We start from the raw sequence: 24,513 nt of genomic DNA, 5'->3' as shown, positions 1-24,513 counted from the left end.
AGGCATGCCGTACGAGTTGAAGCCCGGATCGACCTGTTTTATCTGAGCCAGTCCGACCTGGTCCAACAAGCACCACTACTTAACTTTGAGGCAGACTTTTATACATTGCATAGTTTATACTTTATGATTTGCTGTGACGTTCGAACCCATATAAGATCTCATGCTGCATCTATAAGTGGTGCGGAAATTTGGCCAAATGGATGTACTATCTGTCCTCTTTCCATAAGATTTTAAAAGAACATTATCTTTACATTTTGCAATTAATAGAAACAACAATGCTTATGTACACATGCATTTGATACAAGAGGCAAGCCAATATTGCTTAGAACAATGCGTAATTTTTGTGCTTTTGGATGCAAAGATAGAATTTGTTAACTTCAAGCATCTTATAATTACATAGCGGATACGCTTACCACTTTTCATATTGATAGATTGAGAAAAATATGAGAGCAATTCGACAAAATCTGGTTCAGACATAACTTAATTATAGATAAAATTTTTCATATATCATTACAAGATTTCATAACTAAGGATATATAAAAACAACAATTGGACTTCGCACGTTATGAACCCCATCAGACCAAACTATCTCTCCAGACATTGTTGCTCTTCTCACATTTAGTCCATCTCCAACAGCGTAAACAACAAAAGTCTTTCTCTCATTCAAGAATTTAAAAGAGAGTGTGTCTGGTTTTACCGTCAACTTTACCCTTTCGTCAGATTTGATTGTTGCCGTATATGTTGAATTGGCATATCCAACATTGGTGACTGTCCTTGTAAAATTTAAATCTATAGATTTTCCTCTTTCGACAAGAGCACCTAATGAAGGATAATTGAGATCTTTTCCACCTGATCTTTTCACACCATTATTATCTTCTGGACAAGTATGATTTGTTATTTGCTTAACTGTATCAGAGCTCAAACCGATATCACAGAGCATTTTAACATACTCATCTTCAGCTGTTTCATAGACTAAACCTGGATTGACCGCCTTTAAAGGATCAATGTGGCCAGCACCATAAGCAAACTCAGCTTCGTCGTTCTTCGAAGCACTCATGGTGAAAGCTGCAAAGAAAGAGTTGATGGATTTGTAAATTCAATATATATAAATGGAGATTCGATATCGTATATATGGAAATTAGTTATATTACCAGTAGTCATGAGAGCTGATTTAATGGCTGAAGGAGACCAATCAGGATGAAATGATTTAACATAAGCTGCTGCTCCAGTAACATGGGGGCATGATATAGATGTACCTGAGATAATACTATACTTCACTGACATTTTGCTCTCTGTAACACCTGATGGGCTACCAACTGGTGAAAATGCTGCCAATATATCCACTCCAGGGGCACTTATGTCTGGCTGATGATGTAAATTTTTTTTTTTTTTTACAACAACATGGATGAATCGAAACAATTAGTAAATGTTTATTTAGACAAAAAAAAAAAAGAAGGAAATTAACAAAGTTTACCTTGATAATGTCATCTATAATAAAATTCGGTCCACGAGAAGAAAATGGAACAACTACAGGAGCCTTTGAGTCCGTTATAGTCTCAGATTTCAAAATAGTTCCCACGGGGTTTCTGTTAATTTAAAGAAAAAATCATTAAAACGTTACTTTTCTCTCGAGAAAAGAGATCCATACATTAATCTTATGGCTCGTCACTTTATATATGACAACTACTACAATTTATTAGAAACATTCAAAACAAATAAAACCTTTTGTGCTAAATGAATTAAAGATTTAAATCAAATAGAATCTGGCAGGTGAATTAGAGTGTTCCTACTCGAGAAAAAACGTAGGGCATTCCCCAGACTGGAGGGTGAATATTTTATTATCTTACTTGGTAGATGTGACGTAGGAATAAATGTCTTCTCCGTATTTTCCATTTAAAAGTATTGCAGGCAAGGGGTAAACATAAGATACATCGTCCGGAATATCAATTTCACCAATCATGATGGTTCCTGCAGCTCCGGCACGATAGGCTTCCTCTCCATTGCTTTCCTCGTCACATACTACAATCTTCCCGCTCACTAAACTACCATTCATGTTGTAGCAATACCTACCAGTTGATGGGCAAAAATATATTAAAAAACTGTTATGGGTGGCGCGGAATGTATATAAACAAATATAATTACCCTATAGTACTACTCGAACTGGTTAAGACATTTATATCGGGCGAGACATCTTTCCCTAATATGAGGGGGAAAGATGTTCCGTTCATATTGAAGCCGTTAACGCCTGTACCCTGAGCACAAGAAACAAGTCTAATCAATCAAGTCCGACCACAATTTTTATAGTAACATATATCATCAATAGATTATGTAGTAAGACTATTGACATACGAAATTTTGCTTACCACAATTGTCTTTCCATTTCCTAAGACAACTTTCTCAATAAACTGACGGTCTGTGGTACTAGCTGCAACAGTTAGTACCCACGGAACAGTACTGCTGACACTAAGTGGGAAAGGGCCTCCATTACCTGCAGAATGTGAGACAAGAATACCCTTTCGGACTGCATGAAAAGCACCAATTGCTACAACATCGTATTCAACATCCGCAGGGAATCTGGATCCTAATGAGAGTGAAAGTATATCAACACCGTCGGCAATTGCATCATCAAATGCAGCCAAGACGTCTTTTTCTTCGCAAATAAATGGGCCACAGACCTTGTACACAGCTATTCTTGCCGAGGGTACCGCTCCCCTTGCATTCCCCTTAGCCAAATCAAAGAAACTTGTGTCTTTTACTATGTTACCTGCTGCTATTGATGCAACATGAGTACCATGTCCATCTGTGTCCCTTGGTGTGTCAAATAGGGGAATTTTAACATATGAGCGAGCTCCGATGATCTTGCTACAAGTTGCAAGTGAAAAAAAAAAAAAAATAGTCCAGTATTAATTGGTATACGAGTAAATTGACTAGAAGTGTATAAATTGGCTTAAAAGAGATTACTTGTTGCAGGAGAAATTCTTCTGTGCTTCACAAATGCCTTTCCATTTCTTGGGTGGTGGTCCAAACCCGTCATCCTTGAAGCTATCTGATTCGGGCCAGATTCCAGTGTCCATGAATCCGATAATGACATCACTCTCAAAAGATGGCATTCGTTTTACTGTTTCTGGAAATCCCATAAAATCCCAAGACCTAGTTGTATGAAGTTGGAGTTCTTTGTTGGGAAACACAGATACAATGCCTTTCATGCCTGCACATATGCATCAATGTTGTCATCACTCAAACATAATCTTTTTAGCACATATGGCACCATTGGTAGTTCATTTTTGAAGAAAAGCTTCAAAAGACTTCTATTTATTTTCAAAGATTGGTACTAAAAATCCTAATTCTTTTGTTTAATTTTATCCTTTAATCTAGTGTTTAAAAGGTTTACGAAGTGTTTAAACCCTTGAAAATGTTTATAATCAATTTTGGATTGATTTTAAGTGTCTGTCTATAGAGTGATTTGTAAGTAGTAATGAAGTTTCTCATTTTTGAAAAACTCCCCGAACTGGTCCATTCCGAAATCATGTGTCTGCCCTTGGACTGGACACTCCGAGAGGGTAAGCGACGTGAACTGTCCAATGTGAGGCCCTTAGACCATCCTAACTGAGAGGTGTCAGATTAGACCAGTCTGAGAATATGATTTACCTTCTCAGGTTGTGTAGTCGGATGGCAGTGTGCCTATATAGTGTATTAGTCCAACTCCATTGACTTCAGTCAAGGATGGCGTGGGAGTGCTAACGGCAAAAATGTGGACTGCTTTTGCAAGAGTTGATGTATAAGTGAGATGGAAAAATATGGGGTTGTTTACCTAAAAGCTTCTTTGATTCTCGCTCCGTGAGTTTGGCGGCGAATCCATTGAAACTCTTTTTGTAGCTATGAATTAGAACATCATCCAGCAAGCTGCACCAAACAAGGTAAATAAGACAGAGTATTTTTGTCTTTTCCGTGATGACTCTCTCGGTGACTTCTTTCACTACGTGGTCAATAAGACAAGGGGCATTTTAGTCTTTCTCCTAGGTGGAAAAAATAAATTGCTCTGTCTATTAGGAGGGAGTCACCAAGAGATCATCAAGGAAGTACTTGTATCATTATTGTTGTTTATGTCACTTACCTTCCTTCTAGAACTTCTTCAAGAATACTCTTGTGGTGGGATGTTGGAATGTATTCACGTTCGCTTGGAAGACCGCCCATGTACACTATGTAAATCTAGACAAACATCGTTCAATTTTCATAATGGAGGTGGGAGATCTAACTGAAAAATGTATAAATAAAATTACAAATAAAAACTCTGTATACCTTTCTTGTATCTTCACTAACTAGTATATCAGAACAGATAGACATTGCAACTGTTAAAAATAGAAACAAAGTTCTAAAACATAAAAGAGATAAACTTAACTTTTGAGCCATTATGTTGTATTGCTGTATGAAAACTAGAAAACCCACAATGGTTCTTTAAATAGGAATTCCACGAAAATAAATCAAACACTATATATGTAATAAAAAGATTTACTTCTCAAACAAAATCAATTAGATTCAGTCAACATTTGATTGTATGAAATTTTTTTTTTTTAGAATGGAATACAGTTTGTGGTCGGTCAATATTTAATAGCACAGTTTTAAATGTGGCATAATGGGTCCTAGAGCATCTCCAATCCAACACTCAAATTGAAGAAAAAGTGCCACGTAAGATTTTTTGAGCTCGAATGCAACACTCAATTTGGATCTCAAAATGATGTGACATCATTTAATATTGAGATATCTCAAGAAGAAACTCAATATTTGAGATTTCTTTTGAGGATCTCAATTGACCACTCAATAATAAAAGCAAATCTACCCATTTAGAAAATGACACCGAAGTTATTTTTAAAATTTTAGAGTGTTGCATTAGAGATGTCTTTTGAATTGAGGATCTTAATATTGACATCTAGAAAGAGAAACTCAATTGAGCCTTGACCAAGAGAGAGATGAACTCAACCAGGAGAAGTGAGCATATTGCGAATTGTTTGAGAAACCATGGCTGCTTTCTTATCGATCACGAATTCAAAACCCTCAGCGCTTATCAACTTCACTGTTTCTTCTTTCTTCGTCCTTCCTTGTATTTTGGAAGTAAGAAGAAAGTTGTAACTTGAGATTTTATGGGAAAATATTTTACCAGCTACAAATTCCTACGTGAATACATGTCTGCTGACCACAACACTTGATTTTTCAACTGCTCCGAGATTCCAATCTCTTAATCGGGTGACGTAGCATCATTTTTTATTAGAATTTAATAAAATGTAACTGGAACTTCTTTTCTCGTCACAGAGTTAGCGAGAAAACAATAAAAAAAAGAGTTAATTCCTATATGGCCCCCTACTTTGTGACCAGCTTCCTTTATGACCCCCTTTTTTTCGTAAATTCAAATATGGCCCCCTTTTTTGAGGTAAATGTCCTGATTACCCTTCTTATTAATATTTTTTCAACATAAAAAAAAAAAACTTGAATTCCACCTCACTTCCTACTCCCCCACATCATCTATCTCTCTCTCCATCTCACCTCTCTCTCCAACTCACCTCTTTCTCTCTCTCTCCAACTCATCTCTCTCTCTCCAAGTCACTCATTTCCGGCCGGCGACCTTAAAAAAAAAAAAAAAAATTTTTTTACCTCTCCTATCTCTCTCTCTCTAGAAACTCCGGCGAAGGGGAAACCCCTTCGCCGGAGAAGGTCTGTTCTTGAACAGACCTTCGTGGTATGTTCAAGAACAGGCCTTGAACAGACCACGAAGGTCTGTTCTCCGGCGAAGGGGAAACCCCTTCGCCGGAGTTTCTAGAAAGAGAGAGATGAGGGTAAATTTTTTTTTTTTTTTTAAGGTCGCCGGCCGGAAAATTTTCCGGCCCGCGACCTTCGTCGGAGAAGGAGTGACTTGGAGAGAGAGAGAGAGAGGTGAGTTAGAGAGAGAGATGAGTTGGAGAGAGAGAGAGAGAGAGATGAGTTGGAGAGAGAGAGGTGAGTTGGAGAGAGAGGTGACGTGGAGAGAGATGAGTGGTGGAGAAGGAAGTGAGGTGGAATTTAGGTTTTGTTTTTTATTTTATTTTGAAAATACATTAATCAGAGGGGTAGTGATGACATTTGTCTGAAAATAGGGGGCCATATTTGAATTTACGAAAAAAAGGGGGCCATAAAGGAAGCTGGTCACAAAGTAGGGGGTCATATAGGAATTAACTCTAAAAAAAAACAGAAAACTAATACAAATTACACTGTTTTTCTTCTAACCATCCTTCCCCATTCATTACTGGCATATTCATTTCCCATCCATCTTTCTATATAACAAGTCAGTTCCAATTCCAACGAATAAAAAAGAGACTCACAGCTAAAGTTCTAATGGATTAAAGATATCAATTGACAATCATTTCTAATAAACAGCCACCGCCTTTCCTCGGAGAAGTATTCTACACGCTTCTTATAGAAGAGAAGATTAAAAGAGGAAATTCTTTGTGTGCATGGTAGCTCAGGTTTACAAAATTTTGATACCTTTCAGGTAGAACAGCAACTTTTCTTGTTTAAGTTCCCTGAATCAGCAACGCTAATGGTGGTTCCTTGTGGGAGACCAGTTGCCGAAGCTGCCTCCTGAGCTGCCAATGCTTTCTTACTTATGATGTGATAAATCTCAGTCAAAATGGTTTGAAAGGCCTCCTCGACGTTAACCGCTTCTAATGCTGATGTTTCGAGAAACGAGAGCCCTTCTTTCTCGGCTAAAACCCGAGCGTCCTCTTCAGCCACGGCTCTGAGGTGCTTCAAGTCAGATTTATTTCCAGCCATCAAGATCACAATATTGGAATCTGCATGATCTCTAAGTTCACGGAGCCACCTCTGTACATTGTCAAAGGTTTGCTTTTTAGTTATGTCATAGACCAAAAGTGCACCCACAGCTCCTCTATAGTAAGCACTTGTTATGGCTCGATACCTTTCTTGTCCAGCTGTATCCCATATCTGAGCTTTAACAGTCTTTCCATCTACCTGTTTCATCATCGAATCAACTTACTGAATTACTTCACTCTTGTAGCTAGAAAACATTATATTATCAAGTTATATGAGAACCAATCTGTAATTTTCACCTCTAGATGAATTCTACAATCTTCGGGTGTGAATATTTGCAGTTTCATTGTAAACGAATGGACATAAACACTACTTCATACACAACATCAATTTTACGACAACCCGAAGCAGGCCTCAATGCAGCCACATATGGCACCAATTTAATATATAATCGGCCCTTATCCAGACCCCATTGACCACTGTGTTTTACCACAAGAAATAAGACGATGAGGCATCCATGAAAAGCGAAGTTCTTTCGCAATTAAATATCATTTATCATCAGTTCATCACAGGAGTAGAAATACTAAGTAGCAAATACATATCACATGTGAGTTCATTCATGCTAGATAACCACAGCTATCGCCGGTTCTTATCATCGGCAATTTCTCATGAAAAGTTATGTAACAAATTCAGCCACTAGGTACTGACTAAATTTCCGGCCATGAACATAACTAGTATCTAAACTGATTCTTTAATGGACGATTAGATCTAAAATTTGCCCCTAAAACAATCACAATCTCGGAATATTGACATGCTTTTATACTGGTTCAGAAAGCTAAACCTATGTTTTTATCCAAGAATCACAAATATCTAAAACATTTCATCCAAGAACCACACACAAATTCATGACCAGGAACCAAAAAGAGTCCATCTTTATAATATATAATATATGTGTAAAACAAAATCTAAGTAGAGAAGAAGTAGGAAGTAGTAACCTGAAGAGTTTTTTTAGTAGCGAATTCGACTCCAATAGTTGATTTAGACTCCAAACAGAACTCATTTCGTGTAAACCTAGAAAGGATATTTGATTTCCCTACCCCAGAATCACCTATCAAAACTATTTTGAAGAGATAGTCGTATTCATTATCAACTTTATGCGACATAATTTCTTCTTCTTTTTCTTAAACCTTCAAACCTCGGTAATCAACCAAAACTGCACCCACAAGAAAAATGAAAGCAAAATGGTCCCAAATGATCTGGCATAGCAATAAGAACATCAACTTGTAAAAAGTCAAACAAAAACATACATATGTTATCAATCAAAACAAACCCTAACCCTCAGATAAAAGGTATGTAAATTTACCTTCACGGAATGTGAATCGGTCGGAGAAGCAGCAGCAGATGACATTTTTTTCTTGTTTTGAATTCAACTTTTATTTGATTCTTTTTCCCGGTAAGACGAAAAGGGGAAAGGAAATAATATCGGTCGGCCCACGTTATAAGATAAAGTCCGCTGGAGCCTCAAACACAGATCGCCTAATAGCACCCGCTAAAATTATTGTTAGCACCTGGATGATGAGATCTCTTTTGATCCCAAACATCTATTGGCACTCCAACACAGATCGACCAGTCTGAAACCTAAAGTAAGGTTTCGGACTCGAATTGATTCTCTTTGTCGTTCGGACATGATAGTCTGAGCCCTTTCTTTGGGTTCAAACATGATAGTTTGAACTCTTTCTTTGGGGTTCAGACATGACAGAACGCGTCCTCTTTTGGGGCTCAGACTGGTTAGTGAAAGCCCTTGCTTGAGGTCTCAGACTAACCCGTCTGAATTCCAAAGCAAGGGCTCGAACTGTCTTGTCTGAAACCTACCAGACTGGTCCGAGACCAGTCCGTGAGTAAGGTACGCCTGAGTATTTTTAATGGTGGTTGTGGATTAAGGTTCTTCTTCTCCAACTCTTCGTCATAGATCAAGGTTGGTTTGAAATCAAAATTCTTCCCATAATGGTTTTACTCTCTTTCTAGACCAAGTTCTTTATTTCTCTAACTCCTCGTCATTGATTGATGATGATGTATTTAGAAACAAGGTTGCTTTCATGATAAAGTGTTGATGATGATTCGAATGAGAAGAGATGAAGAAGAAAAAAAGAGATGAAGAAGAAGAAAAAAATTGGGCGGGTGCCTACAAAGATGGGAGGAGAGTATAGTTGTTGGACTTCTAAAAGCAACTGTGAGAGAGTATAGTTGTTGGACTTCTTTTTTGGTTTCAGAATATACCATCCTAACAATGTTTTTTTCTCGTTGCTAGTGTCAGTCTGTTTTCAATAGTTTTAACTTTTAAGTCTGTTTACCCATCTTATCAAAAAAAAAAAAAAAGTCTGTTTACCCCCTTTTGATGCCTACAAAAATAAAGAATCTAATTCTCGTACTTCAAAGAGAGCAAACAAACACCACTTGATCTATCTTGAGCAAGTTGTTAGTTTTTTGTTGTTGCAAAAGAACAAGTTGCTTTTTTTTGTTGCAAAAGAACAAGTTGCTAGTTGGGTAGTGGTGCCTTTGAAAGTGCCCAAAGATATTTTCATTTAATCTCATGTGTTTCTTTTCTTTTGAATTATAGCACATGATCCATGAATTGTGGGAATTGGGATAGACATAGATGTTAGGTGACATTCATCTACATTCATGAATCACGTTTCATATTTTTTTTGTTGCAAGGAATCATGTTTCATATTGGTAAGGAAATGAGTAAAGGGGTGGGCGGATTTCCAATTTTGCTTGAGCAATCAAAATGGCATACTTAAGAGAGCAAAAAATAGGAATGACAAAAATTGTGTTTGTCAAAAGAACAAGTAGTTTTTTCTGTTTTTTTTTTTTGAGAGAAAAGAACAAGTAATTAGTTGGTAGTAGTGGCTTTAGAAGTATCGATAAGATATTTTCATTTAATTTCATGTGTGTTCTTTTCTTTTGAATTATAACACCTGATACATGAATTGTGGGATAGGCATAGATGTTAGGTGACATTCATCTATATTCATGAATCATGTTTCATATTGGTAATTCGAAACTGAATGAGGGGGTTTGCAACAAAAGAAAAAACTGAATAAAAGGGCGTGCGGATTTCCAATTTTACTTGAGGAATCAAAAGGGCATACTTAAGAAGTGCAAAATAGGAATTATTAAATTTTTGTTTGTCACATGATACATTCATCAAAAATTGAATTGTTACTCAATTGTAAATTCCCTCCAAAGTAAAATCACAACCACCTCTGTCGATTAATGAATCTTTCTCTTTTGAATTCGTGAACCAAATAATCTCTAGACAAATCAATCTTTACAAATAATATCAAAACAAATAGGATAAGATATTACAATTACCAAAAATTACGTCTAGTGATGTTACTTCTGACGACAATTACAATTCTTTTTGAAAAATATTAGAAGATACCATAAAACTAAACGTATTTAATATCTAAAAAGGAATCAACGATTTATTGAAAAAGTGAAAAAATAATTTATCAAGAAAAAAAAGAGTCCACTAGAAATAAAAATAACGATTTTGTGTAGGTTTGTAGAAGGCTTAAACACCTAACTTTTTCTAGTATAACATTTCTCTTTCTTCTCATGCACCAGACATTGGCTAAACGCGAGCGAGACGAAGGGATGATTATACGGTCCTATTGTAGAATAAGTAGGAGGGGAAGTATGGAATCACACTGTGAAGGAGGAGGTTTGGATATAAAGGTCGGTTTAAATTTCACGCTTGTGATGGCGCGGCATCAGATTTAGGTTTACGTTCCCATTCACTCACTCCTCCACCCAATAAAATAAAAAAAAAATAAAAAATAAAATTTGAAGAAATAAAGATCGAGTCTTCTCTCTTTCTTTCTCGTCTCGTAAAAATCACGCCGAGACTACTACTCTCTCTTTCAAGCTTTTCTTCGATTCTAGGGTTCTTCATCTCTATTAGGGTTTTCTTCAGCCAGAGAGATAGAGGGAGTAGAATATGCAAGCGAAGGCTCCTCCACTAGTTGGTGTCGTGGTTGAAGGGGGAGGAGGAGGAGGAGGTCAAAGAAATCTTAATAATGGCGTTGATGGAGGAGCTAGAAAGTTAGTTCAACGCCAGCAACATTCGCAGATCGGAACTGTACCTCATCTTCTTGCCGGTGGTCTTGCTGGTGCTGTTAGTAAAACCTGTACTGCGCCGCTCGCTCGCCTCACTATCCTCTTTCAGGTTTACTCCTCTTTCTCTATTCCGAAATGAAAACTTTTTCAACTTCATTATGTAATTCTAATTAGCCTTTGGGCTTATATATGAAGTTTGATTCCAAAAAAAAAAAAAAAAAATATTCCGAAATGAAAACCTAATTAAACATTTTATGAGGATTTGAAGTTTTCATAACTCTTTACTTGATTTTCAGTAAAGATTTGATTTTGATTATATTATTGAAGAAACTGGCTGAGTATGTTAAATGTTCTTCCTGTTATGGTGCTTAAAGGGTAGAAAGAGAGGATGCTTGAAACAAAATTGGGAGCTTTTATGCTCTGTTAATGTTTCCTGAGTTAAATCAGCTTAAAATAGCTATAGCATGAAGTTGGGCTGAGAAATTAGAACCTTGTTTGGAATTTGTTTGTGCTCATATTATACTGTAATTTGGTTTTGGTGATAGTTCACCATGTCTTGTAATAGAAAGTTTGTAACTTTTTAGTTTTAATTGTAGTTTGGAGAAACTCAAGTGTGTCCGCTGCTTGATTAGTGTGATTAATCGGCGAGCTCTGACAATGTATTTTGCTTTTATTTTTTGTATTTCCTTAAAATAAATCCAGTTTCTTATTTGATATTATCTGCAGTTGCAAGGTATGCACTCTGATGTTGCAACATTGAGCAAGCCTTGCATATGGAGTGAGGCTTCACGTATTGTCCGCCAGGAAGGGTACAGAGCCTTTTGGAAAGGAAATTTGGTCACAATTGCTCATCGTTTGCCTTATTCCTCTATCAGCTTCTACACTTATGAGCGGTACAAGAATGTCAGTAAAAAGGTTCATGTTATAATCTATCTAGAGTTCTCTTCCTCTTACTTGGATTTTTATTGATTAAATAATTTCTTTCAGATATTGCAATTGATTCCCGGACTGGAAAGTCATAGAAGAAATGTGAGTGCAGATATTTTCACAAGACTTGTAAGTGGTGGTTTGTCTGGAATAACTGCAGCTTCCATCACGTATCCCTTAGATCTTGTGAGAACACGGCTTGCTGCTCAGGTAACTTAACATACATTAGGTGGATTATATTAGAGCAAATTATTACTGGAATAAGCATTTTCTCTTTATAATACAATGTTGGTGAAAGTCACTAGATTAAGCTTTGTGGCTCTGTACTATCGTCTGGGTATGCCATTTTACAAGATATGTCACATGATTCGTTTAAGATCCTTGCCACATTAGTCCATCTGAATTTCTAAATACTCTATTATAGTCTAGTGATTTATTTTTGACCCGTTACGTTATACACTTGCTTGAACTGCATCCTAACAATGGATAATCTTCGAAAGAGAGGATGGATCTCGACGAAGCTTCATAGCTACATGATATTACGATAATTATGATAAAGTTCTGGTTCTAATATTAACCAACTATATATTGGTTCTACTAATCGCCTATTACAATTCTGATTAAAATTTGATCTGGAAAGCGAGTATTCATCATTTGCAAATTATAATGCTGGTGAATCCAGAGAATAAACAATTAAACATTATATTGGTAGATAGAAATCTAGAATCAATTTCTACATATTTTTGCCATGCCATTCCATACCAATTCTGCCATGTAGAAGATCATGGTATGGAGATGCCTAACCCTCCGCCACAAAAATCTCACATTTGTTTTTGATAAGTCTGCTTCATCAATGTGAATTTTCTGCACTTCTCTTAATTGCTCAAGTTACATGCCCTTTTGCATTACATCACCTAATCCCCATCATGTAACTTAAAATGTTGCAGACGAATGTTATTTACTACAAAGGCATTTCGCATGCACTTCGCACAATTTGCAGAGATGAGGGTATTTTTGGCCTCTACAAGGGTCTTGGTGCAACAATGCTGGTATGTTTCTCTTTCTATTTCGCTTTTGTTATAACAAGTGTATTTGGTTTTTAATGGGTTTGTATGATGCAGGGTGTTGGACCTAGTTTAGCCATCAGCTTTGCTGTTTATGAAACCTTGAGATCTTCATGGCAGGCAAGGAGGTGATTGCTTCTTTTTAATTGATTTGAATTAAACAGGGATTCAGGTTTGCGGTAGTTTATTTTGACTGTTATAATCTCTCCACTTGTTTTAGTGCTATATCTTAATATTTACTATTTGACATCAGGCATCAAGATTCAACAATATTTGTCAGCTTAGCTTGTGGCAGTCTCTCTGGGATTGCGTCATCAACAGGTAAGTCTAAATTCTGCTCTCTGTAGAAGTGACAACCTTGGACCTCATTGTTGTAATACTAATATTAACACTGAGTTACTTGCACATAAAGTACATGATTTATGAACTATTAGACGTTTGCATGCAGTTCCTCGGGGCTGCCATTTTCATTTTAGTCTTTCCTCATTCACTAATCACATACAAGCCCTTTGATCAAATGACGTCTAGGAATACTTACTGGTCTGACAGATTTTTGAACTAACATTTCAGCAACGTTCCCAATTGATCTAGTAAGGCGGCGGATGCAGTTAGAAGGAGCCGGAGGCAAAGCCCTTGTGTACAAGACGGGTCTGTTAGGGACATTTAGACATATAATAAGAAGAGAAGGTCTGAGGGGTATATACAGAGGAATATTGCCAGAATACTACAAGGTTGTACCTGGTGTTGGCATTACCTTCATGACATATGAGATTATAAAAATGCTTCTTTCCGATACAACTACTAGTGATTCTGCTCTCTGAGCCCTCTAATCAAACCCTTTCTGAGCATTCAAGCATGAAATAGTTACAGGTTGATGATTATATAGTTTAGTTTCGTCTGGAGAAGAGTTATTTTTTGCGGAATCCTCGGAATTACAGGTAGGGGGTAAGTTTTGCATTGCTCCACACCATGTACATAGATTTAACAGATATCAAAATTGAATCACACCAAGTTTTCCTAGATTTACTCATTTGAAGTTTGCAGTTTAACGAAACCCATGTTTGTCATTCATTTATATTGTCAACACTTGCATTGAAAATGCAATTTTTGTAACTTGACATTTTCTTTCCTTTATCTAATCAGTCACAGAGGAGAGCAGATTGTTCTACAATAGTTGGATATTTTAATTCGATTGTACGGTATGTAAAAGGTGTTATCTCGAAATGATTAGTCCTGAATGTTAAATTGGTACCATATGAACTTCTGGGTTGTTTTTTATTTTCATGGTTAATATGTAGGATGGACTACACTAGGTTTGGCGGACATTTTTTCGGACTGTCGACCTGTCATTTTATCTTCGTGGTAGGACTAGTGCCAGGTCCATGGACCAAAAGAATAAGGCAGAACTAGTTTCCTTTCCTGGCTGACAAAGCAGATTTCACTGGTTAACAAGGTGCTGATATAGCACGCCCGGCCCTTTAGTAGCTGCATTTTACACTCTTGGAAAGGGGGATATGCGTACCAGCCATGGCCTGGCGCGCTGTGGTTGTCTAGGATCTGGCAGTGCTGCCTGCCGAGACAAGCTAACGGGTTGTAACAGGGCACACATGTTAACTCACCATGGGCATGCCATAGATACGACCTGTTTAGCCACCCTATGACATGTTGTGAACCACTAACAGAGTTGTTTGACTAAGCTGAAGCTTTTCTACTACATCTCTGTGATGGCTCTTTCAAAGAATCAGTGGAGGAGACCAAGTTGTTTTTACAGTGTTAGAATTTCAGGGCTTATGTTTTGTATTAGTACTGTTGTCAACAAAGGCTAAAGTTCCAATTCCTCAATAAGCAAAAAAGCCAAGACAAACAAGAAAATGGCCACAATAGAATAATCAAAATCACTTTGACATATAATAGTTCAAAAATAAATAAAATAAGAATACTATAGTTCAGACATGTACATAGGTGTGGGTAAATACCAATACCACAAACCCCCATAACAACTAGATAGTAGAGACTGCCGAGGCAGACTTAGTGCCTTGAGAGTATAGAGAGGCATCTGATGAGCTTTATCATCTCTAACAGGGCAAATCAATACTTATTGCTGACGAAAGTTCACGCCTTTTCTTAGACAGGAAAGGTTCCTGTCAATCGAATATGATCCAGGGTTCGTCGTAATCCATACTTATTGATGGCAGCATTTGCAGCTCTAAATCCCTTTCCGTAAGCTGTTGTCGTGTCATAAGAAATTTGATGCATGAAAAACTCGCCAAGCTTTTTCTCAGTGTCGGACTTCCCACCTTTTTTAAGCGACGATGAAGAAGCCACACTTGTTGAACCAGGCAGGACCTCTGACTCTAGCCACATAAAAGAGAGAACTTGGCAAATACCTTCCTCCACCTCGGGGCTTAAATTACGATACCCTGTACCTAAAACATTTGAGTAATATGATACACAAGAGTGTTTTAGAACAAAACCAAAATGGAGACTATGAAAGTGTATACCTTTGAGGCGTAACCAGCCATGCATCAATTCATGAGCAAGAATCGAACCTGTTAGCAGTCTGTATATATGCGGTAGCGGTTAAAGGGTATATTAAGTTTTCAGATATTCTCGGTTAAACAGTTTAATAGTCGGTGTGTTCTTAGGTTATTACCTTGGGAGGCCAACTAGAATAAGAATGGCAGTGACCTCACATTTCCTGGTCAGCTTCTGTGTATGTGTTTTCATACCCATAAGCCGGTTCCCACAAAGTCTTGGTCTTCTGTGTACCTGGATATCGTAAAAATCGAGTACAAGAGAAAATCACATGACACATCGGTGTAATCCCAGTCGATTAAGATAGAGAAGTTATGAATGAGAAAAAATAATTTGAAGTATATTCACAACTTTAATCGTACACTGGTGATTGTCTGCTCTTCAGAAAGGCACAAGCCCCTTGTCTCAGGTATGTGGCGATGACCCTGTAACAACAAGAAGTAATGAAAGGGAGATATTTCCTCCATGACAACGAAAGAAAAAGTAAGGGAAAGGGTATGCTTACATTTTTCTCCCATTCGATAGCTTCATTAAGTGCTTGTCTTTCTACTAGGAGCATGGGAATTTGTTGTTCTAGCTTCATATTCATTCCTTCGTAGAAATCTCTGATTGAATGATAAAGTGGTTGGCAGTCTCCCGTATCCATGATAGCAAACTCCAGACACTCTAAGCATAGGTTCCGCCCATCACCCAAAGATACATAACTTGCATTCCGTGTCTTCATCACAATATTGAACATTTTGTGACTTCACGATATTATGGTAATTCTAAGTCATGATATTTTTAGAGACTAAAAGCCAAGATAAATCTAATAAAAGAAACGATTCCATAATCTTATCCGATAATAGAAAACGAGACTACCGTACATCTAACCGTTCACAGCTGCAGCAACGAGCCGTGTTATCTTGCTCATGTGAAGGACAATACTTTTGGCCCCAAAATGGGTGAGACCTATACTCGATTAAACCAGCTTCATTTGTTGGAATCTGGGGAGACGGACAAACTAGTTCAGACCACATCGAATAAATATCCTATATATGGGTTCAACTTTGAAGCTAGTTCTTGGAAGTGATAGTATTTACTTACGAATTTGCGACATACTTCACATTTGGGATGATGCAACTCTCTGAAACAGGACATATGATAAGGATACCTTCCTGACAAGGTAAACTTGATCCAAGAGAAAGAACTGAAGTAAGACACATATTTTGCGACTCGATTTCTAGAGATTGATTTGAGAAGAAACATACTTCATGCTCAGTTATAGGCCGACCACAAGCATGGCAACGAAAGCAGTCAGGATGCCACGAAGCTCCCATAGATACTAAATAATCGCCGTATCCTATGTTACCTTTGCAGCCACTACAATATCTGACAGTATATATAGTAATATTAAGTAATGATCTTTTTTCGAAAGTAAAAAAGTTCACTTTACAAGAATCGACACGAACTGTTGCATTTGATTGAGATAGTTACCTGTATCCAACAGGGAAGAAAGATGCAGGATCATAAGAAGGATAACAAGGCATGTTCCATCTCTGTTGAAGCTCTCTAGCTCGATCGTCATCTCGATCTTCACGTTTTTTGAATCCTAATAAAAACCCATAACCTCACTAGTATGAAGTAGAAGAACGAAAATAAACCGAGAACTTGTCAACTAACTCTCTTCAAAAGAGGGTAAAACTAAAATCATCTAACTTAATGTATTGATCTTACCATTGGGTTTCTTCGATTCATCAGCTAGAGAAAGTGCAATTGCATGATCCAATTCTCCATTCTGGGTTTTCGATTTATCATCCTAAAATAAACTTATGATTAAACACCATCATCTCAACCAGGGGCGAGCCCACATAGGGGCCCGTGGGGGCCCATGCCCCCACGACCCTAATGTGACTCGTATGCCTTAAGTTGTACTTGCCACTATATTATGTATATATATTTTCACTTTTTAAACAAAGCTCTTCTCTAGCTCAATTGGTGAAACGGTTAGATAACATTGTGGAGGTCTTGGGATCGACCCACACACAAAACATTTTTTTCTAGAATTTCCACTACTTACATTTTTATCCTAGAATGTCTACTATTTACGTTAGTTAAAAGTATTGTTTAGTTTAAGATTAATACTTATTGAAAATACTTTATAAATTGCATGTATTGGTCTAAAATTGGTTTTTATCAATTGAACTAATTAAATTTTAACTTCCTCAAAGTGACCAACTTAATAAAAACGGTTTCGTAGAGATGATGAATTTTCTAAATAACTCTCATAATTTTGATTTGGCATGATTTTTTAGTGACTTGTATTTTGGACTTCAAGGTTTTTTTACACGTTTGTTATAGTAACATGTTATTAGAAAGAAAAGTTTATCTTTATTTTTTCTTCCAGTACGATCACTTTCTCTTCATCATCGTTTTCTTAATCTTCACCACTATCTCTTCATCCCTTCATTTTTGTTAAAAAATATTTTTTTGGAATCCAGTTGGGGGAAAGATCCCAAATCATATTGATGAGAAAATTAGAACTTACTTGTTGTACATTAAAATTACCACGACATATCTAAACTATAAAAAAAATGTTGTTGAAATTTTGTTTTTTGATTCTAACCTAATCGTATACTATGAAATTCTTTCACTAACTATAACAAAAAAGTGCCCCCACTCATAAAATTTTCTGGCCTCGCCACTGATCTCAACCAAACAAAAACAAAACAGAGATGCGAATTGAACATAAATCTTAACTATGAATTATTAATCAAAATAGTTTCTAGTAGTAATAGGGGACTGACTACCAAGGATCCACCACCAGGGACATTCGAAGATGGCCGATTATGATTTGATCGTCCTTTAAAGATATTACTTAGCCATCTCAAGAACCCAGATTTTCTTTCACCAGAAGGACGTGAAACTGATTGACCTACTAATTTTTCACAATCAAACTCATCAAAGTTAGTAAGAAAAAACCAACCATCTTCAAGCATAATATGAGGGAGGAATTTGTAAAGAAGATTAATTCAATTGAAACCCTTTTGAAGGAATTGAGATGACATCAAATAAATAAAGATTGAGAGTATAGAGAAAAAACCCTTGAAACAGTGAGCTGAGAGGTAGTTGATTTCAGAAGTAGCCATGAAGAAGAAGAAGATGGAAAATCAAGTAAGTTGATAAATGAGTGAGAGGGTTTGAATTGGTGGGGGAGAATAATGAGATGAAAAAAGGGAAAATGAGAAGAAATATGAAGAAGAAGAAGCATATGAGGGAGGGAAGAAAAAGCATAAGTAAAAGTGGGATTGAGAAGAAGGAATAAGAAACGAAATTCCTTTTCAATTTTGGAAAGGAACCAAGGAGGAGGAAGAGGAAAAACGAAAAGATGGAAGTTTGGACTTTTGGAGGGAATCTGCTGAGATGGAAAGAACATCATTTATACTAATTTTAAAAAAACATTTATTAGTGGTACTTACTAAACTTGCCACTCATTTTAGAGAGAAAAAGACATATGGGAATTAGTTGAGATTATCTGTCCAAAAGTGATCTTTATTTATGTAAATATATTTAGATTTTTATCTTTAAGCTTCAAACATATTACAGTAGTCTCGTGATAATATAGAATATAAAAGTAACTACACACGAAGGTAAAATGTTCCAAGATCAATTTTACAAATATGCCTCATTTGATTCTTGGGTATTTGATTGTTCATTATGTATTACTACACCAATGGCTTGCTCCTTGCTTTTGTCCAAGTCATTGCCATCCTTGAATACCAAAAACTCCATCTTCTCCACATGAAAAAATATGTAATTCCCACACATATGTGTTATACAACATCCAAAATTGACACCAACAACACAATGCCACGCTGCGCCATAAGCTTCATCAAATTTCTGCTAATTCCGTCACACAATACGAAAAAAAACATTAGATATCGTAATGTACTTTTTATTATAGTGAGTAAACTGATAATATCGGTTGTAGCTACTTTAGTCTTATGCGATAAGGGTCATGGTTTGGTGGATCGTAATGATGGGCTCAAATGGGCCGGTCCAACAAAAAAATGGTTCATGAGATTCAGATAACAAAATGGTTCTACTGAATCGGTCCAACACTATATAGAATGGGCCTAAATCATTGTTAAAAAAAGCAGACACACATCTGATGATGTCGGGAGGAAAAGAAATGGATGATCAGAAATAAACACGTTTGGTGTTGAGAAATCAAGTGATTTGATGAATAGGAATCGGTCTAGAATCATTTGACAAACGATTCATGGGACCAATTCACACCGAATAACACAAAGCGAAGAACCTAGTAACATGTCAAAAAAGTGAAGACAAAGAAAAAGTAAAAGGTTTTCGAAAGATGGATAAATTTTGAACCAATGAAAGTGAAAAAATTACCAACTTGAAGTGATGAGCAATAGATTTAAGATCCGATATTTCATATAAATCAAGGGTCTGGTAAGCCAGTTCCAAGGCTTTCCTTTGCATATCTTCTGGCATGTCTGTCTCTCTAACGACCGCCTTTCCTTCCAACATTTCGATATCTATAACTTCAATTAACTTTGTTTCAAGTTCTTTTTTCTAGGTTTTCGATTGAGCAAAAGAATACAAAGTATATTCTTACTCTAAAACTATAAAAGAGAGAAGGAACGAAAAGACAAACTGAGTTTGAAGTGAGTGGTAGAAAATAAAAGAATCAACAAGATAATTTCAGGACCCTATATACTGGAATCTTGTATTTTAATGAATTTTTATATTTATGTGGTAGTTAAGATAACGAGTGAACCGATTATTGTAGAAGTCTACTCAGCGAGTGGCTTAACTTAAAATTCTTTATTGAAGTTCTGTACATCATCCGATTTTTTTCATAAAAAATGGAGATGGTATAGTTTTTCACATTTTTCATATGTTAATCGTTACCAGTGTGAGTCTGTGACAAAAGAAAACCATTCACCAAAACCAAACCCTAAAGTGTTTTTATTTTTCCATATTCTGGTTTATCTGACTCAACCGCACTTAAAATCGACTGAGTTTAGTCATTTCCACGTCACAAATCAGAAAAAAAAAAAAAAAACTTATCACCGGTCGGAGAAGTACTAGATCTCCAACTTGAGATCACATAAATCATTCCCCTAGTCTCATAGTAAATAATTAAACTAATAAGTATGTAAATGGTTTCGAGTAATGTGAACAAGTAGAATTAATTAAGACTCAAAATACAAACTTGTAGTTGCTGATGTGAACATAGAATTTTGGAAGTCAAAAATTCCAACAATCACTATAGTGTAATGACAGAGTGAAGTTGGAGAAGAGAAACTTGTCACTGGTTTTTTACAACAGAACCAAACGTGGAACTAGTTTGAGATCACCACTTCTTCATCCATGCATGAAACTGAAACCAACCCAACCACTATTTTTAATTCTATAATGGCAGCTTCTGAATTCAATAGCACAAGTCCAACTTCACTACTTAATTCCTCTTCTTCTCTTCAACACGTATCAATGGTGATATCTCCTACCTTAACTTCTATATAAACCTATCTCACATTCTACTTCTAATCCATAACAGTAGTACTGTGATCAGTTCTTTTTTTTGCAGTAGCAACAATGGAGAGAGTTGTGTTTCCCACATGTGGGGTTTATCTTCTGATACTGTTAGTTGCAGTATCAGCTACCACTTCACTTGCACAATCAGGTAGTCAGAACTATTTCAGCCACCGGCCACCTTTTCAATTGCCAAATCCACCACCTACGTACGGTCAGTCACCACCACCTCAACAACAACAGCCACCACCTTCCCAAGGACATAATCCGCCACCTACTTACGGGCGTCCGCCACCGGTGCAGCAACAACCGCCGCCGGTGCAACAACAACCGCCGCCGGTGCAACAACAACCGCCACCTACTTACGGTCACCCACCACCAATCCAGCAACAACCACCACCTATCCAACAACAACCACCGCCAGTGCAACAACAACCACCACCAGTCCAGCAACATCCACCACCAGTGCAACAACAACCACCACCTACCTACGGACAACCACCACCCGTGCAACAACAACCACCACCAGTCCAACAACAACCACCACCAGTCCAGCAACAACCACCGCCAGTCCAGCAACACCCACCGCCAGTCCAGCAACACCCACCGCCAGTCCAGCAACACCCACCGCCAGTGCAACAACAACCACCTCCTACTTACGGACAACCACCACCAGTCCAGCAACACCCACCACCAGTCCAGCAACAACCACCGCCAGTCCAACAACATCCACCACCAGTCCACCAACAACCACCACCCGTGCAACAACAACCACCACCAGTCCAGCAACAACCACCACCAGTGCAGCAACATCCACCACCAGTGCAACAACAACCACCACCTACTTACGGACAACCACCACCTGTGCAACAACAACCACCACCAGTCCAGCAACAACCACCACCAGTGCAACAACACCCACCGCCAGTCCAGCAACACCCACCGCCAGTCCAGCAACACCCACCGCCAGTCCAGCAACACCCACCGCCAGTCCAGCAACACCCACCGCCAGTCCAGCAACACCCACCGCCAGTCCAGCAACAACCACCTCCTACTTACGGACAACCACCACCAGTCCAACAACAACCACCACCCGTTCAACAACAACCACCACCAGTGCAACAACAACCACCACCAGTCCAGCAACACCCACCACCAGTCCAACAACAACCACCGCCAGTCCAGCAACAACCACCACCCGTGCAACAACAACCACCACCAGTCCAACAACAACCACCACCAGTCCAGCAACATCCACCACCAGTCCAACAACATCCACCACCAGTGCAACAACAACCACCACCTACTTACGGACAACCACCACCTGTGCAACAACAACCACCACCAGTCCAACAACAACCACCACCAGTCCAGCAACAACCACCACCGGTGCACCAACAACCACCACCAGTCCAACAACAACCACCACCAGTGCAACAACAACCACCGCCAGTCCAGCAACATCCACCGCCAGTCCAGCAACACCCACCGCCAGTCCAACAACACCCACCACCAGTCCAACAACAACCACCTCCTACTTACGGACAACCACCACCAGTCCAACAACATCCACCACCAGTTCAACAACAACCACCACCAGTGCAACACCAACCGCCACCAGTCCAGCAACAACCGCCACCAGTTCAGCAACAACCACCACCAGTCCAGCAACAACCACCACCGGTGCACCAACAACCACCACCAGTCCAGCAACAACCACCACCAGTGCAACAACAACCACCGCCAGTCCAGCAACATCCACCACCAGTCCAACAACACCCACCGCCAGTCCAACAACACCCACCTCCTACTTACGGACAACCACCACCAGTGCAACACCAACCACCACCAGTCCAACAACAACCACCACCAGTGCAACAACAACCACCACCAGTGCAACAACAACCACCACCAGTGCAACAACAACCACCACCAGTGCAACAACAACCACCACCAGTCCAACAACAACCACCACCAGTTCAGCAACAACCACCACCAGTGCAACAACAACCACCTCCTACTTACGGACATCCACCACCAGTGCAACAACAACCACCACCAATGCAACAACATCCACCACCGGGACAGCAACAACCACCACCCGTGCAACAACATCCACCACCAGTCCAGCAACAACCACCACCCGTGCAACAACATCCACCACCAGTCCAGCAACAACCACCACCCGTGCAACAACATCCACCACCAATACAACAACATCCCCCACCGATCCAACAACGTCCACCACCAGTCCAACAACAACCACCACCTACTTATGGGCATCCACCCCCGGTGCATCAACAACCGCCACCAGTGCAACAACATCCACCACCCATGCAACAACAACCACCTCCTGTGCAACATCAACCGCCACCTCAACTTCCACCTCCTTCCCAAGGTCAACATCCCCCACCTGCTCACGGACGTCAACCACCTTCACCCCCACAACAATCACCACCTTCTCAAGGGCAATATCCACCACCTACGTATGGGCAACCATCACCACAACAACCACCATCTTCTCAACATCCACCACCAACATCCAGTCACCAGCCACCACAACAATCACATCCCCCAACATATGGAACACCACCACGCAAGTATGGTAAGGCATCCCCTACAAGGAAGTAACCACCATCGACTCCCATATATCACAACCCCTTCCCTCCTAGCTAGAAGCTACGACACTATTACGGTAAACATGTATTATGCAGTTTCGATCTGTTGTCTTATTATGTCAAGCAAGAAATAAATAAAAACCTTAGTCATCATGTACTCAGGTTATACGTGTTTATCAAATAAATACATATTACTTACTAGTGTTAGTTAGCAATCTATCACGATTTCACGCTTACATCTCTAGCTGTTACATTGAGCAATGAAGAATGAACTGTTTCGAGCTTATATATTGGCAACTAATCCACCTGAGTCAATCCACAAACTGCACGCCTCCATAGACATTGTAACATATCAGACTCCAACAGCGAATGCCAGTGCCACTGGAAGGACCTAGCTGCTTTGCCGTGGGAGATGCTCCTACCGAGCACTCCAGTCCATTTATAATCTGGTACAGAGTGTTGGATAAAACCGCTAGAGATACGCCTGTCAGATTGAATATAGAGAGGATAACTGGAACATAGTACAAGATTGTATATTTTAACTTCTCAAAATGCATCATAACATCCATTGCAAGCATTCATAGTGAGGGTCACTGGTACGCCAGTTTGAGTGAAGCCAGTTTATCGATTTTACTTGATTTTATAGAGATGGTACTTGAACACAGGTCGGCATAATGTCTCCTTCCGTAAAACTGAACGACGTGCAAATGCTTTTAGCCTGTCTATTTATTGTTGTAGGAGCAAAGCAGAGCAAGTCAGGACAGTAAACAGAGTTTAAATTGTTAACAACTTAGAGTTTAAGTAATATGAGTATAGCACCGCATGATCAGCTCTGGAGATGTTCAGATTGTTTCATAAATAAGGAATTTGACTACTAAAATTAAGACTGGAAAGCATACTAGAACCTCAGC

The 24,513-nt window shown here is 38.6% G+C and overlaps 5 protein-coding genes across 19 annotated transcripts; 2 read left to right on the top strand and 3 right to left on the bottom strand.

The window, feature by feature from the left end:
* Positions 1-472: 472 nt before the first annotated feature.
* On the bottom strand, positions 473-4,613 carry LOC147546565 (subtilisin-like protease SBT4.3). The gene is made up of 10 exons (XM_086637113.1): positions 4,300-4,613; positions 4,115-4,209; positions 3,812-3,903; positions 2,962-3,208; positions 2,364-2,862; positions 2,143-2,252; positions 1,848-2,066; positions 1,475-1,586; positions 1,152-1,365; positions 473-1,065 (listed from the first exon to the last, which is right to left on the bottom strand). Exons 1-10 carry the CDS (start codon positions 4,408-4,410, stop codon positions 527-529), a joined length of 2,238 nt encoding a protein of 745 aa, XP_086493239.1. The 5' UTR covers positions 4,411-4,613; the 3' UTR covers positions 473-526.
* A 1,629-nt stretch (positions 4,614-6,242) lies between these two features.
* Positions 6,243-8,310, bottom strand: LOC147546564 (ras-related protein Rab2BV-like). 4 transcript variants are annotated; one of them, XM_086637130.1, is made up of 3 exons: positions 8,162-8,310; positions 7,794-8,011; positions 6,243-6,999 (listed from the first exon to the last, which is right to left on the bottom strand). In XM_086637130.1, exons 2-3 carry the CDS (start codon positions 7,959-7,961, stop codon positions 6,517-6,519), a joined length of 651 nt encoding a protein of 216 aa, XP_086493256.1. In that variant the 5' UTR covers positions 7,962-8,011; positions 8,162-8,310; the 3' UTR covers positions 6,243-6,516. The 4 variants fall into 4 exon arrangements, with proteins under 4 accessions (XP_086493256.1, XP_086493255.1, XP_086493258.1 ...); XM_086637129.1 differs by having other exon boundaries at positions 7,794-8,054; positions 8,162-8,250; XM_086637132.1 differs by lacking the exon at positions 8,162-8,310 and having other exon boundaries at positions 7,794-8,071.
* Positions 8,311-10,425: 2,115 nt separating this feature from the next.
* LOC147546563 (uncharacterized) lies at positions 10,426-14,165 on the top strand. Of its 4 annotated transcripts, none has more exons than XM_086637128.1 (7): positions 10,426-11,029; positions 11,647-11,823; positions 11,908-12,057; positions 12,795-12,896; positions 12,969-13,031; positions 13,165-13,232; positions 13,482-14,165. In XM_086637128.1, the coding sequence occupies exons 1-7, from the start codon at positions 10,802-10,804 to the stop codon at positions 13,495-13,497; spliced, it is 804 nt and encodes a 267-aa protein (XP_086493254.1). In that variant the 5' UTR covers positions 10,426-10,801; the 3' UTR covers positions 13,498-14,165. The 4 variants fall into 4 exon arrangements, with proteins under 4 accessions (XP_086493254.1, XP_086493252.1, XP_086493251.1 ...); XM_086637126.1 differs by having other exon boundaries at positions 12,969-13,039; XM_086637125.1 differs by having other exon boundaries at positions 10,559-11,029; positions 11,647-11,835; positions 12,969-13,039.
* A 608-nt stretch (positions 14,166-14,773) lies between these two features.
* Positions 14,774-18,796, bottom strand: LOC147546562 (LIM domain-containing protein HDR3-like). Of its 9 annotated transcripts, none has more exons than XM_086637120.1 (12): positions 18,529-18,796; positions 18,236-18,363; positions 17,163-17,244; positions 16,923-17,037; positions 16,697-16,817; positions 16,533-16,616; positions 16,313-16,432; positions 15,952-16,164; positions 15,809-15,871; positions 15,565-15,680; positions 15,413-15,471; positions 14,774-15,337 (listed from the first exon to the last, which is right to left on the bottom strand). In XM_086637120.1, exons 1-12 carry the CDS (start codon positions 18,572-18,574, stop codon positions 15,036-15,038), a joined length of 1,449 nt encoding a protein of 482 aa, XP_086493246.1. In that variant the 5' UTR covers positions 18,575-18,796; the 3' UTR covers positions 14,774-15,035. The 9 variants fall into 9 exon arrangements, with proteins under 9 accessions (XP_086493246.1, XP_086493248.1, XP_086493250.1 ...); XM_086637122.1 differs by having other exon boundaries at positions 14,774-15,331; positions 18,233-18,363; positions 18,529-18,735; XM_086637124.1 differs by having other exon boundaries at positions 14,774-15,331; positions 18,236-18,360; positions 18,529-18,731.
* Positions 18,797-20,923: 2,127 nt separating this feature from the next.
* LOC147546561 (uncharacterized) lies at positions 20,924-23,838 on the top strand. The gene has a single exon (XM_086637112.1). It carries the CDS (start codon positions 21,048-21,050, stop codon positions 23,613-23,615), a length of 2,568 nt encoding a protein of 855 aa, XP_086493238.1. The 5' UTR covers positions 20,924-21,047; the 3' UTR covers positions 23,616-23,838.
* Positions 23,839-24,513: the final 675 nt, after the last annotated feature.

This window comes from Eschscholzia californica, unplaced genomic scaffold (assembly GCF_041429995.1).
Source record: "Eschscholzia californica isolate CP2 unplaced genomic scaffold, dmEscCali1.0.p SCAF_4, whole genome shotgun sequence".
NCBI lineage: Eukaryota > Viridiplantae > Streptophyta > Magnoliopsida > Ranunculales > Papaveraceae > Eschscholzia > Eschscholzia californica.
This window is presented reverse-complemented; position numbering and strand designations above follow the sequence as displayed.